Here is a 16059-nt window from a genome sequence, read left to right on the forward strand (position 1 = left end):
GGATACCTTCACAAAAACTACGCTAGATTCCTTCTTCTTCCTTTGCTTGTGTAGCCTTCTTTCTTGCTTGAATGAGAGGCCTTATAGGCACTCTTTTCTAGCCCAAACACTTCTTCTTTATGACTGCAATAGGAGAGCTTGATATGACAACAGAATAGCCTTCTTGCCTTCACACGTGTGACTACAATTAGCCCTAGAATAGTTCCCAAAAACTCGCTTTACTTCCTTCCTTCTTCGCTGCACTTGGAGACCTCTTTCCTTGACTTCTTCGTACCCTTTACTCGTCTTCTTTCTAGCTGATTTTAGAGATGATATGATATTACTTTGAGGAGGTCGAATGGTTCCTTATATAGTAGTTTGTCTCCTTTTAGGCCGAATTGAGGCCGACATGAAGACTTGAAGCCGACTTGCTCTATATAATTTGGATTACTTCTTTTGATGGTGCCAACGCTTGGAGGAGGCTTATGAATTTGCTTGGAGGTCTTCTTATGACTCTAATACATATTATTACATATTATAACAAGCCCATAAGGGTATTTAATAAATACATTTACTCTTTGACTTCATAGAAGCACTTAAGTATGTGCTTGACCTAATCAATGAACAAGAAACTCATTGTTATAAAAAAATATATATTTCTTTTTCTTTACAAGTACAAAGATCAAAATTACATTTATGAAGACCGAACCTAGTTACACTTTCTTCAACAATATGTTTGTCACGCCTTAGGGCTTAACTTGCTACAACATTGCTGCTAAATCATAACATTGAAACAATACGCTTATGCATACCTTGTAATATTCAAATATCTTTAGCAACTTGTAGCACTCGGATAACAATTGTAGAGCTTGCATACAACTCTAGCACCAACTCTTTTATCATCCAGATGATCCTCAAGAAGGATCTTCTTATCACATCTTCATATGGAAGTTAGAAGTATTCAAATACTCAAATATTTATGCAGGAGGAATAAGCAATGATCAAAACAGTAAATCTAAACAAGAGTAGTGTCATATAGAAACAACATAAGTCTAGAAGGTACTTATCTTCAACGAGATTTGAAGGGAGTGATCAATTCCCTCTTGATCCAGTCTCCAAGAGTTAAAGTTGCTTGCAGAAGAAATGCATAACCATCATACTTGTCATGAGGTGCTACAAGTCATCAAACATATATCAACAAAAGAGGGGATGCCTCAACTTGGCATCATCAATCAACTTTAGCAGGCCAAAATGAGACTAGCCCATCTATGGTTACACTGAATCTTTAGGAGACTATCCATCAAAGCCAACCAAACAATCAAGAGATGAGTCAAATAGATAGATCAAATCCATATTAGAGTTTTTCAAGCTTACGGTCAGCAATCAAAGGTAGTGGTCAATTGTTAAAAAATATCTTAAGTCACAGCTGCATGGAACTAGTGACCATGCATGTGGCTGTAGCCCTCCAGCCACAAGGAGCACCCTTCATGCATGCAGGTTTGGCCGAAATTTCCGCGTTCCAACACTGCAACCACAAACAAATTCTTTTCTCCGCATGTATGAGCTTAGACCCTATAATTTCTGACTTCCACAAACCAATTTTCAAACCATCTCATGACCTATGCGAGCTAATCATATCCAGGCTCTTCTTCCTTGCATAATTCAGGGGTTTCTTTCGAACCCTAGCTTCATGTTATGCATCAAGGGTTTCTCTCAAACCCTAATCTCGTTTTATTTACCAAACCATAGCCCCTCTTATTAGAACAAGGTTGCCTAGGGTTTCCTTCAAACCCTAGCATTCTTTTAGGTCTCCGCCATCTTCACTTGCAACATCATCAATGATGTCTTCATAGCGGTGATATCCATGACTTTTCCAAAGTCCAATTCTGATACCATGCTAATTTTCTCTTAGGGCTATATTGTTCTTTGCTTAAGATAATTCCATTGAATTCACCCCACAACATCATAACATCATTTCATCATATGCAATTATATAGAAAGAACAACATCATTGGTAATGCAATGAAACATTAAAAGGAACATCAGAAGAAAAGCATGCACACAAAGAGACATTGAAATTTTGTCGGAGACCAGGGCAAAACCCCACAAGTGGGAAAACCCAAAATTGTTCTTCTTCTATTAGACATAATCAATTTAAAAATCATAATTTCAATTTTCCCTCCAATAGAAGCCGACATGAAGAGAAATCAAATTCCTTTTATTATAAGTGTCTTGCAATAAAATTCCTTTGCTTAATCAAATGAGAGGAGGAGTGCTAGGGAATTTCTCCCTAGCTGCCAAATTTAACACAAAAGGCTCAATTAGGGCACAACGTGACCTAGGGCTTGAGAATTAGCAAAGTTAATTGGCTTACCTAGGATCACAAGGCCAATAAAAGACTTCCAATAGATGTATACCTTCAATTTATGGAACAAGAAGTCTTCAACAAGCCCCAAGTTGAAGCCGAGAACAAATTGGGGCTTTTCTAGGGCACAATCTTACTTAGGGCAAGGGATGTTTTTCGTAAAATAGAGAAATTAGCCATGAGAATGATTTAATTTTGAGGCAAATACCTCACCTCCACATGTTCTATCCCTCTATTGATGAACGTTTCAAACCCTAGTTGAGAAAGATGCGCTAGCCCTAGTTAGAGACTTACCTTAAGAGGCTGAAATTCTAGGTTTAGGGTAGAAGAAAGTGAATTTATGAAGATTTTGAAGGTGATCAACCATGTAACTAGGGCCATTGCCATGTAAGCCTATTAACTTTGCTAAAAATGATTAAACCTTGGCAAAATAGTAAGGGAATATGAAACCCTAGGTTTCAAACCCTAAATATCATTTTTGCGAGGGAGAAAAATCGATGGGGAAAGCTAGTTGAAAGATTCACGCATGGGATTGTCATTCACATTCTATAGGTGGGTAACACATGCGGTACTATCATCAAGAGTCCATATAATAATTTTTAACAATAAACTTACACATAGAAACCCTAGATAATTAACCATTCCATACAATAGCCACAAAATACAAAGATTTATCAAATACAAGGTACACTTACAAAATAGAATGCATGAACAAGTCCTTTATTGCTCCAAAATGACATCTCCAAAGCCAAAGAATAGCTCCATTAGAAAAAATTCACCATAAATCACATCTACATAAAATATAAGTCGCAATTTATCTTAGGTTGAATTCTCTAAGAGGGCCGAATTAGTCACAAGTGATGATGAGAAATGAAATGAGCCTATCCTCTATTTATATGAGGATTAGGACTCCTAATATGCCTACAAAGCCCCTAAAAACAAGTTTGATTGCTAAATGTACTTGGGTTACAAGCCAACCCATTAGCTAACAACAAATTATGGCTAATTTGCCCATAGGTGTGAGCCATAGCCTCTAAATTGCTGACATCAACCATCATAATTGCTCCACCAAGGGGGATGAGGTGTCAAAGAATGTGTAGGTTCATGGATCATCTAGGATTTGAGAGTTGGCCCTCAAATCCACCTCAATATCTCCTGTGGGGTCCCAAGATCCAACTGGGGTGCCATCAAGTGGTCTCCATGGGTCTCCAATTGCTAAATGCTTCTCTCCAGCGTTAGTGCTTCCTTTAGTGCAACAAGCCCTCCCTAGTCTCTCAATGGGAGACCATCCTCATTTGGGCTTTGAATCAACTCCTGCCCATCAAGTTGTGTCAAGGCTAGCCCGGGGGCATACTGGGTCCAGTGGTGTCATCTTGAAGAATCCTCAAACCAAGTCAAGGTTGACCAATGTTCTGGGTCCTGGAGGTAGTCTGAGACATGTGTCATCTGCTAGTGTTGCTAGGAGGCTCCAGTCTCTCAACGCTGCACCTACTTAGGCCAATGTACTTCTCTGGAAGGCTTGGGTACCTGTGGAGTGGGTGCCCAAAGCTTGGGCTACTGAACCACCTGACAAGAACAACATGGATTCTAGTGAAAGCAACCATTCATTAGAGACTAAGACCAATAATGCATCTAAGTGAACCAAACTTGAATGTTAAGGGCAATTTAATACTTCAAACAAAGATCCCCTTTCAAAATCAAGACCAAGTTCTCGCAAAAGTGTTTTCTCCCTAGGTAGGGGTGGCTAATGGTCAACCCTATTAGGTGCTTCTAGCCCCTAAGGGGAAGTAACAGTTCCTTGGTCCACCCTTCAATTGATAGGTGTTAGTGTATAATAATATGGTAATGGAGGGGAGAAGACTTCATGGTCAAGTGCCATGGTCAAAGGGACCAATTGATGTGGGTGTCCACATCTTGAGTGTATAGATGTGAGGAGGGAGCATTCACGGATGCGTGGGTTACCAATTCGGCTTGATTTTTACACCTCTCTTCTGTGCCTTTTACTTCTTGATTATTCCTTGTATTACTGCTTTTAGCTCACGGGTTATACCTTGCTTTGTATGATGTAGCAGTTTTATTACCCCTTTAAGATGAGTCAATTTATCGTTCATTGGGGTTGGGACATGCAAGCATTCCTCTTTGATGTAATGGAGCATCATGCACTCAAGAACCAAGTGATGGCCATATGAGGTAGGTAGATCTCATGTTAGGCTTTTTCCAGGTCATCTTCTGCATTTTGATTATCTTTCTTTGTTTTGCTGTGGCCATGATATGCTTTTTCCTTTTCTTTTACCTGCATCAACCTCCTAGGGCAAATGTTTCTGGGCCCTACTCAAGGTACACGAACATATGAGTCCCAAATCCACAAGAGCCAATGACAAGTTGTACCCGAAGAATGGGGGTGAGATATGTGGCTTGTAATGTGGCATGGAAGGTTTTAAGTATGGTATAGGGAAGATGGAACATGCTATCTCAAACATGGTTTTCTTGGTAGTGCTCCTCATGTAACACAAAGGGCCTTAAGGGAGGTCCCACTAGACTAGGGTCAAAGATTAACCCCCCTAGTAAGGTGAGAGAACAAGATTACGGTCAAGGTCTGTCAATCTTTCATATTATCCCATCACCTATACTAAATGCCCAAAACAAACAATTATAAGCACCTGATTGCAAAATGATCAAAGTAACAGAGGCACATGGTCGAGGCACATGGCATATCATCATCTAATGGCAGATTATCTCAAATGGTCGAGGCACATGGCATATCATCATCTAATGGTGGCTGGCAGGGGTTGCTGGTTGTCTGGCTGACTGGCTGAGTGTCAAATGCAAGAGAAAATTTTCTTGTATGGGGTTACGCATTTTGGTGGGTAACATTGCCTTAAGCATTTTTGTTTGAATAGGCAAATTATGTTTCTTTAAGCCTGAAACAGGGGACCATTTCATCTTCCGATACACAGTCTACCATGAGATTAGAGCGAGATGCCTCTGTGTCTTCTAGTATCCTGATCAGAAATGCCTAGAATTTTTCATTAGAGAAGTCACTTTGTATCGATGCATACTTATAGCAGCTGATGCTACAACCTTCAGATACAAGGATTGACTAGTGATAGCATTTCTTTATTGTATCCATCAGAGTCCAAGCTATGTCACAGGGTTCGGCGAACCTGAAGGTTCAGGTTCGAAATTCGCCGAACCTGAATTTTTTTTTTGAAATTCGAACCTGATCGGCGAACCTGAAAGTCGAACCTGATCGGCGAACCTGAACGAATTCGAACCTAATCGAACCTGATCGAACCTGAAAATCGAACCTGAAAAATCGAATTTGAAGATCGAACCTGAACGTACTTTAAGGCGAATTTCAGCGGTTTTTTTGAGGTTCGATGGTTTTCTTTTGGCAGTTTTGGGTCGCACACCGGTTTTCTTCATCGCTTCCCAGCCTGTTTCTCATTCCGTTTCCAATTATGTGTTAATAATTTCATTGCTGCGGCTGCCTAGCTGTTTAACTGTGCTGGTGTAACTATTTTGGATCCTATAATTAAGTTTTCGATGCACAACCAACTCGAACCCGAAGGGATTCCATGGGAGACGAAAGATTCAATAAACTATGTTCCGTGGGAAGCGAGCAATGGAATTACGTACGTCATGCTACTGTTTGTAATGGTGAAGCTATGACCCACTGAATCTACTATGCTGACTTTACTCTGGTTAAAGTTTTATAGTTTAATTAAGCGTGTTGTGTTTTAGAGCCTCGGTGATGTTAGAAAATAACGTTAATTATTATATAAAAAATAATTTATACATATATATCTTAAATTTTGATTTAAATTTTCAAATACAAAATATTGCTAATTTTATTATACGATGACGATGACAAGATGAAAGAATGGTTTACAGCTTTAGAGTTTAGTGTTGAAAAAATATTGTTATAAATATATATATATATATATATATAGTGTTGAGAAAATATTGCCATAAAAATATAAGTAAATAATTATATATATATATATATATAAAATAATTATATATGAGATAATGTTTCATTCCGTCTTCTCTGGTTATATACCATTTAGTGCCGCTGTCTCTAATCTCTGCTACTCACTAGAGATATTTATTGGGAAGATAGATGGAAGGCATGAATAATATAAGATGGCGGTGGTGTACTTGGATGACGTTACTGCTGTTATTTAATGTAATTTCAATTTCAATTTCAATTTCAGTTTCACCTTCCGACCATAAGTTATAACAGCATCGTTGAAGTTCAGCTCCATTAAGTTATTGCAAACAGAATAGATTGTTGGCAGATACTCAAGAATAACTTCCCAAAATCCTGACAAATACTGTTTATGGATCGATTTTGAATTTTCTATTATTTTGTCATATATATATATATATATATATTGAAAAATATGTATAGTCGAACCTAATGCCGAACCTCATTCGAACCTGATCAGAAAATTCGAACCTAATCGTTGTCGAACTCGAATTCGAACTCGAACCGTGTGACATAGAGTCCAAGTAGAAAGTGCCATATTTATGCGAATAAAGAAACATAGATGGCAGTCACTTAGTGTACTATAAATGGGATAACCTAGGACCCAGCATACATTGCTGGGAGGGTGACACTGATTGGAGTCTTATATTGAAAGGCATTGAGCACTCCATGTTTGAACAAGCATATCTGTGATTCTATAGCTTCTTTCTTCCTTTCTTGACCGTGGATGTTAGGGAAGACCTTGCTTTAGTCCAAATCTCATCTACCAAACATTAAACAGAACCCAAGACAGGTATATAAGGTGATCCTCCAGGACAAACACACGCTTCATAGATGGGATGGTACAAAGCTTCCTATTCTTCATCATATATGTTGTGCCCTCATTCCAGGGTCTGTTTTCTTCCTTGTCCTTTGGTAACCTTTGTAAGTTTTGGAATTTCGTTTCCGTTGTAGTGGAAACCATTCACTCTCCCACACCTTTGAGTCACTACTTTTGTACTACTATATCAATGTTAAAAAATCGTCTTGCCAATAATTCAGTGGAGCTAACTGAATTGTAAAATCACAAAAAGGTTGGCAAAAGATTGGAGTGACTCAGAAAAAAATGAGCAAGCAGTGGAATAAATCGGAAAAACTCAATAGGATGAATTTGGGAAAAATTGGAAAGTGGCCAGTTTATTGAAGAAAGTTTCCATAGTGCTCTATATATTTGAATTTTACTGTACTCTCACTTCTACAAGTAAATCTTAGTTTAATTTTGTTGTTGAGGTCTGAGGTCCTGTTTCCTCAGTGCCTACATGGATGGAATGTTATAGTCCACTCACCACTTTTGTCCACCAATAGACATCAATTTTATCATTTTTTTGCCTGCTTTAGTTGTAACAATTATTTGGCAGAGAAAGTGTGCTGGTCCAGTTTTGATTATTTATTAACAATTTTGCCCCCTTTTTTCTTCAGATTCCTGTTAACAGGGTGCAAACTTATGGTGATTTGAGGGATGTCTTGATGAAAAGGATTTTCCTGTCTGCATTGCACTTTCGGGTCAATACTAGATATAAGGTAATGTACATTGCTGGTAGGTTCATTGTGTTTACAAGTAGGTTGGTGTGTATAATGCGTTTCTTTTGATTTTTCAATGTTCTGTTATGACAAATTGCATTTCAGAAGGCTCAGTAATTATCTTTGTGAACAGTTGCAGTTTTGTCTTCCTATAACTCTGACTTTTGGAATTTAGATCAATGTGATCGTTAGTGGGTACGGTTTGCCCATTAGTGGTCATAATTACTAAGTTTGATATTAAGGGATATTAGTATGTGCACTTATTAATCATGATGACCAATGTGCACATTTAATATATATACCATACAGTAATAGCAGACCGTGCCTGACAAACTTTGATCTACTCCTCTCTGGGACATTGATTACCATTTGTTTGGTCTACAAGCTTATTATCTTTTTTGATAACACCAACATGATATCATTTGTGTCTCATCAAAATGCCGAAACGGTTTGAGTTCAAGGAAGTTAAAGATTCTATATGGAATATTGAGCAGCTCTTACTGTACTTCTTATCCTTGGAATCTTGAAACTATAAAATTATGCGCACACAATATTACAAAGGGGGATCTATGTCTCTTAGGGACAATGGTTACCGTATGTCTGCTTTACAAGGATAAATTTTTGATAACAATAACATGGAATCATTTTAATATCTTCAAAAGACTGAAAGGCTTTGAGTACAAGGAGGTTAGGGATAATGTCTGAAATTTTGAGAATCATTCCTTGTACTGCTCATCCGAGGAGCCCTGAAACTGTAAATAAATGAACACTTGATATAAAATAGAGAGAGAGAGAGAGAGAGAGAGAGAGAGAGAGAGAGAGAACAAAGTTCGTATACTCACGAATCTTCAGAATATCTGGAATATGAAAATATCCATTATAGGGCAAGTAATATTTATGCAAGAATGTTTGAATGTACACGAGATATGATATGATATGATATATTGTGGTTACAAATGAGGGCCTTGCTTATCTACTAGGTGTTGAAAATTTGGTAGCTGTGGTCAGTATTTTCATTAGAAAATTAATGGAGAAATTATGAAATTTGATGCTCAACCAAGTTGGCCCCACTTGTGGAAAAGCCACCTACAAAATCTCATATAAATAAAGGTTCGTTGGACTTCATTTGGCACATATACATCCATCATTCGATCTGAAAAATTGCAGAGATACATTCAATGAAGCACCACCCTTATTAAACCTGCGGGTAAGAACGGGTCAGAAGGGAGGACAGGTGACCCTCATTAAACCCGCGTTCTTTACCCTTACCCGGCGGGTTTTGTACAAGACCCGTTTACCCTTATAAGACCCACGGGTAGCCTATAAGACTCCCATCGGACCCCTATAAGATCCTTCGGGCAGCAGAACCCCCAAACTGTCCGAAAATTCATGTTTTTGTTTGTTATTTAATTTAATTTTTTCATTTTTGGAAATGAGGTGGAAGAAAAGGGAAATTGGAGGGAGTCGTGCAACATTGGTATTAACCATTGATGGTTTGAGGAAACGATATTCTCTTGGTTTTGGCTTGTATTGAAGATCTTTGAACAACAATATGATTAGCAAAGTTTCATCTTATGTCTGGCATTCCATCTTCCGTCTCTTATTGATTTATATTCCCAGGATTCATGTTTAATGCTACTGCAATAAGAATTTGAAGCTAAGTGTGGTTTTTGTCACTTGGAAAAAGGCTTTGGATGAGGTGCATTGTATCTAAGGCTTTTGTTGCTTTTACTTAGTGGTTGACAGACCTTATCTATTGCATGTCATTTCATTGCAAGATACGTTATTGATTATCAGCCTAAAGTAGGAGCTTGTCTTAATGTTATTTCAAGTTCATTCAAGCACATCTTTGGAAGGGCCTTTTACTCTTTTATTTCCAACCATATTAAATCTGCAACCATTACTAATTTTCTGCATGTTATAACAACAATTATCATTCCCAATATTTATCATCCATAACAAGTTCTCTTTATTGCTTCATAGCTCCATATGCCCTTTGAAATATTTGGCACTAGTCTTTCCCCATCAATCACCTTTAAAATAAAGCTAATAAACTCGATAAAAATTTATTTTACCAAGGTAACTCTTGGTCATGAGTTATGGCCTTAGTAGTCCCTATGATGGATTAGTTCTTTCAATTTGCAACCCCATTTTGCTTTGGTTTTTTTTGGAACAATTAGTCTCCACTTGATTTTTGTCTCTTTATATAAGCCCTTGTACTCCTTGGGGGTTTAATGAATCCCATTGTCTAATTTCAAGACTTCGATCCTCTTCCTTCTTTGGTGTCAACTAGAGCTTTGAACTCCTAAAACTTGCTAATGACCTCATCCTTGGTCTTTGAGAAGTAGATCCAAATCTTTTGAGAGAATTCATCGATAAATGAAACATATTAGATGCTTCCTAATATTCATGCTAATAAAATTAGTCTATAGATATCCAAATGCACCAAGTCTAAAATCTCCTTAGACCTATGCTCATTGCATGGGAAAATAGCCTTGGCATGCTTGCCAAGTGTGCACCCTTTCCATACTCCTTGTTGTTGAATGGTGAACTCTGGAATACCTGTGACTATCTCCCTTAGATAGGGGGTGCTTTATGATGCAAGTACCTCATCGTCTTGTGCCACAGGCACAACTCATACAAGCCATCTTTGTTATTTAATAGGGCTCGAATAGGTTCATCCTACAATTTGTATTAATTGCCTTCACTAACCACCTATAACTTGTGCTGCTTCTAGGTTAGATTCCTTTAGCCTGATGAGGACCTACTAGGTCTTGAAGTCTACTGCATGGCTCCTATTCCCCATAACTTAAATTGAAAGCAAGTTCTTTATGAGAGCCGGAACAAACAGAGCATTGTTAAAGTCTAAAAGGTTACTTGATTTGAACTAGAAGGGAATGGTACCGACTCTTGCTACTGAGTACTTGACATCATCACCAAGTTCCACTTGAAGCCTTGATTTGTGCCCTTACAGATTGGAAAAATCTATTGAGCTCATGTCATATGCTGATATACCCCATTGTCCACATATCAAGTATCCCTTGGAAATGTGTTGGTAGAAAGGCAAGATGCCATCGAGAAATCCTTCTGGAATTTGGTAGAAAACTCGTTCCTTTGAGTTTTTGCAGAGGTTGCCATTTTCTTTTGCTACTACTGCCCTTTACTCTTCTTCTCATTTGGACACTATGATGCACAATGCCCATGCTTATGATAAATGATGCATTTGATCTTGCTCAAGCCCATCTTCCTTGGCCATGAATTTGACTCCTCATTATAGATATGAGATGATGTTATGAATTATTGCATATATTGCGGTTTTTATAACTTATAAGGATTGGAATTGTCATTATTTTCTTTTTTGTGCTTAAAATTTACCAAATTTTAAGTTTTTTTTTTTTTTTTTTTTTTTTTTTTTTTTTGTATTTTGACGAGTCTTATAAGGGTCGTTCCCGAGTCTTATACGAGTAGATGAGTCGATGCTTCGCCGAGTCTTATACGAGTACGAGTCGTGCAACACTGATACATCCACATGTGCGAAGGAGTCAAAAGAGTCCTTGTTTATCTATGTTGACCAAATTCTTTTCCTTTGTTTGACCTTTGTTGATTTGGGAAGAATTGCTTCTGTTTGACTGAGCTCTTTGACTATTTTGGAGGTTGAATATTCTAGGTATCTGTTGACTCTATTTGACCGAGATTTTGTCCTGTTTCTGGGTGCATTGACTGGTGTTGACTGAAGGTGTGACTGAGGCCTTTGAACAAGCATTTCAAATATTCATTGACTGAGGCTTTGACCAAATTTTGGCCCCCTGTTTTGAGTTACCTCAGGTCGAAATTCAGCCCTTAATTGTAGATCAGTCTTTGTCCATAATTGACTTTTTCTCTCTCTTCGTTGACTGGTTTAACTTCGAATTTATTGAGGTCAGAAAGTTTGGAATCTTGCTGGAATATTCTGATGGATTGATGAGGACCTACTAGGTCTTGAAGTCTACTGCATGGCTCCTATTCCCCATAACTTAAATTGAAAGCAAGTTCTTTATGAGAGCCGGAACAAACAGAGCATTGTTAAAGTCTAAAAGGTTACTTGATTTGAACTAGAAGGGAATGGTACCGACTCTTGCTACTGAGTACTTGACATCATCACCAAGTTCCACTTGAAGCCTTGATTTGTGCCCTTACAGATTGGAAAAATCTATTGAGCTCATGTCATATGCTGATATACCCCATTGTCCACATATCAAGTATCCCTTGGAAATGTGTTGGTAGAAAGGCAAGATGCCATCGAGAAATCCTTCTGGAATTTGGTAGAAAACTCGTTCCTTTGAGTTTTTGCAGAGGTTGCCATTTTCTTTTGCTACTACTGCCCTTTACTCTTCTTCTCATTTGGACACTATGATGCACAATGCCCATGCTTATGATAAATGATGCATTTGATCTTGCTCAAGCCCATCTTCCTTGGCCATGAATTTGACTCCTCATTATAGATATGAGATGATGTTATGAATTATTGCATATATTGCGGTTTTTATAACTTATAAGGATTGGAATTGTCATTAGTTTATTTTTTGTGCTTAAAATTTACCAAATTTTAAGTTTTTTTTTTTTTTTTTTTTTTTTTTTTTTTTTGTATTTTGACGAGTCTTATAAGGGTCGTTCCCGAGTCTTATACGAGTAGATGAGTCGATGCCTCGCCGAGTCTTATACGAGTATGAGTCGTGCAACACTGATACATCCACATGTGCGAAGGAGTCAAAAGAGTCCTTGTTTATCTATGTTGACCAAATTCTTTTCCTTTGTTTGACCTTTGTTGATTTGGGAAGAATTGCTTCTGTTTGACTGAGCTCTTTGACTATTTTGGAGGTTGAATATTCCAGGTATTTGTTGACTCTATTTGACCGAGATTTTGTCATGTTTTTGGGTGCGTTGATTGGTGTTGACTGAAGGTGTGACTGAGGCCTTTGAACAAGCATTTCAAATATTCATTGACTGAGGCTTTGACCAAATTTTGGCCCCCTGTTTTGAGTTACCTCAGGTCGAAATTCAGCCCTTAATTGTAGATCAGTCTTTGTCCATAATTGACTTTTTCTCTCTCTTCGTTGACTGGTTTAACTTCGAATTTATTGAGGTCAGAAAGTTTGGAATCTTGCTGGAATATTCTGATGGATTGAATTTCTCTCTCATAAGGATAGATTGGTTGGGTTTTCCCCTTGTGGGTTTTGCCTTGGCTACTAGCCTAATTTTTGGTGTCCCTTGTCTCTTGTTTTACTGTTCATTATGATCTCTATTGCTTTATTGATAAAAGTGAATGGTTGAACTTTTTCATATATAATTGCTTAATTATTGGAATGCTATAAGAAGATTGATTGTATCATTAGAAGTAGTTATCAATTGTGAAAAACTATACTAGTCTTGATTGCACTAGAAAATCAACTCTAGGCAAGGTGCCCCTTCACGAATAGCCATCTTTTAGGACATGCCTCTTCAATATGCTAATTATTTATTAATTATTACTTATATATAACATTTATCAGAAGAAAGTGTTGATTTTTTGTAGCATCGGGAGGTATTCTCGCATGCCAAAAGGCCTCCCAAGTTGGCCAAGGAAAATTATGAAATGAAAAATTAAAATTCTAATTTTCTGGGCTTCATTTAAGTTAAAAAATGGTCAAGTCGGCCCCACCATGAAAGGGTGTGACCCTTGGGCAAAAGTCACCCATTTGACAAGTATAAATACACAAGTTGACTTCCTTATTTTGACCAATTTGGATCAACACATTCTCTCTTCTTTTTTTTCACAAGAAAAAAAATCGTAATTTCCATTATCAAAAAGAAAATTACATGTTGTATCATCTGCATAAAGGATATGCAAAATATTAGAAATGGATCAAGCGATTCTAACCAGTGCCATGTTCCATTAGGTCCATAAATATATGAGTAAAAAGACATAAATATATACATGTAAATAACATCATAATCCGATCATTTAGTTCAAACAGAAACACAAAAATGCAAAAAGCCACTGAATGATCATGGCAGATCATTCAGAATCATCCCCATCCTGTTCGATGAAAGGCTGATGGAAGTACTGATATATATCTTGATCTTGGTGTTCTTGTATTATCCACTGCCCCTTGTGTTGCTGCGCGACCTCCTTGGAAAGAACGTCAGAGATCGAATTCCTTTCCCTGTATATATGCGAGCATACAATAAAATCAAAATGTGATTTTAGTGTGATGACTTCATCCAGTAAACCCCTGAGTGTGTGCACGTGACAATGAGATGCAGAGTTGATCCAATTGATAACTAGTTTTGAGTCCCCAAAGATCTGAATCCTGTTGCAGTTTTGCTCAAGTGAAAAAATGAGAAGGTGTCTGAGACTGTTGAGTTCAGAATAATTGTTGGTGCCCCTCCCCAATCCCATTTTGAGCTTGTAAAAATGTCTTTCTGTTATGTAAAGTACTGCTCCACCCCCACATCTAGTGTCTTGTGCCGACCCATCAAAATATGCCCATGGGAAGGTATGATCAATTACTTTAGGAGTAATGACATGGATGGGTTTTGATGCCAGTTCCTTAGGAATCAAGTGATATAATGCGGCAATGTGATTGCAAGTTGTTGTCCATTGGAAGGGTGAGTCCTGGAATATGGAACGATTCCTAACCAACCATATACCCCAACAGACTAGCAGGGGGAGATTTCTAATTTTCTGTGATGCTGCTGAATTCCACCAAGTTTTCCAAGCATTTATGAGTTGAGTTCCATTCCATCTGATCTTGATATCAAGGGATATATATATCTGATGCCACACCTTATTTGTCATTGGGCAATGTAGGAAGAGATAGTCTATGTCTTTAGCTTGATCCTTGCATAGACAACATCGAGATGGTCCATGAAAGGCACGACGTTTGAGATTATCATCGGTAGGCGCTCTGTTTGATAATATGCACCACATGAACAGTCGGGCTTTATGTGGTGCCTTAAGCTTCCAAAGAGGTCGCCACCACCAATCTGCCCCCATAGGTTCCTGTTCCGATATAAGAAAAGTGTATCCATCCTGGGGAGTGTAATGACTGTGAGGTGCTGCAGCCCATATGATTTCATCCTCCTGTCGGTAATCCTAACATGTGACTCTTCTAGTGCCCCAATGAATCTGTTCCAATCCAAACTCCATATCTTCGGTAACTTGAGGTCCTGTGCAGATAACCATGCCTGTGAGAGCCATGATGTGTTCCTCCCATTTGCAATATGAGAGAGCTGTGTGATACCTGCCAGTTCAAGAAACTGTCTGAGCTCTAGTGGTAGTATATGTGCATTTCCACATCCCGACCAAGCATCAATGCCAAGTCGAACGAGCTCACCAGTTCCAACCCGCCATGCCAATCCTCGCTTAATGACAGATATGGAGTGTGTGATAGCTTTCCATATGATGGAGGAACCAGTAATACCCCTGTTCGGCCTACGAATCCATTCCATAACTGATAGTGGGTATATATATTTATAATAAATCACCTCTTTCCATAAGCTATCAAATGTGATAATATGCCAACCCATCTTTGCTGCAAGTGCCGATGTGAATATATTCAGATCCTTTATTCCCCATCCTCCCTATTTTTTTGGTTTTCCAATTATTAAATTATGCTATGTTCTATGCTTAGAGTAGTTTACATCAAATCTTTTTATTAGCCACTGTTTAGCAATCACATAAACATAAAGTATAGTGCAGATAGAACATTAAACGATCGACAAAAAACAAGCCAAGACAAGAGACACAAGATGTGGCGGCTAACCCGGGACAAACTCCAATGTAGGGAAACCCTTTGATCAATTCTTCCTTAATCTTCAATAGTTCAAAATAAGAGAAATAGTACAATTCAGAATTCTGTAATTTTATAACAGCATCAACAAACCCTAAATCAGCAAAGTCAAACTTGGTCAAAACAACCCCGGATTGACTTCTAGTCAACTTGAAGAACTCGGTCTTCAATAGCTATCTTCAGCAGCCCAAAACAGTATACAATACCCGGTCAAACAACAGTCAAAGTTCAACAATCTACGGTCAGCCCTAACCAGTCAACGCTGGTCAACTTTCAGGTCAACGTTGGTCAACGTAGCCCCCAAAAAGTCAGCGCAGGTCAGCCCTTGGTCAACGCTCCATAAAACAACCCAA

The 16059-nt window shown here is 38.1% G+C and overlaps 1 protein-coding gene across 1 annotated transcript in view; it reads left to right on the top strand.

Annotated features, from left to right (window-relative positions):
• LOC149155551 (stromal processing peptidase, chloroplastic-like) overlaps nt 1-16059 on the top strand; it is a 335427-nt gene that overhangs the window by 137333 nt on the left and 182035 nt on the right. Inside the window, exon 9 of the mRNA XM_089445700.1 lies at nt 7794-7895. Within this exon, the coding sequence (XP_089301826.1) occupies nt 7794-7895 (102 nt within the window). The remainder of the gene's footprint in view (nt 1-7793; nt 7896-16059) is intronic.

This window comes from Pinus tabuliformis, chromosome 9 (genome assembly GCF_031772625.1).
Source record: "Pinus tabuliformis cultivar Carrire ecotype Pingquan chromosome 9, CPIR1, whole genome shotgun sequence".
Taxonomy (NCBI): Eukaryota; Viridiplantae; Streptophyta; class Pinopsida; order Pinales; family Pinaceae; genus Pinus; species Pinus tabuliformis.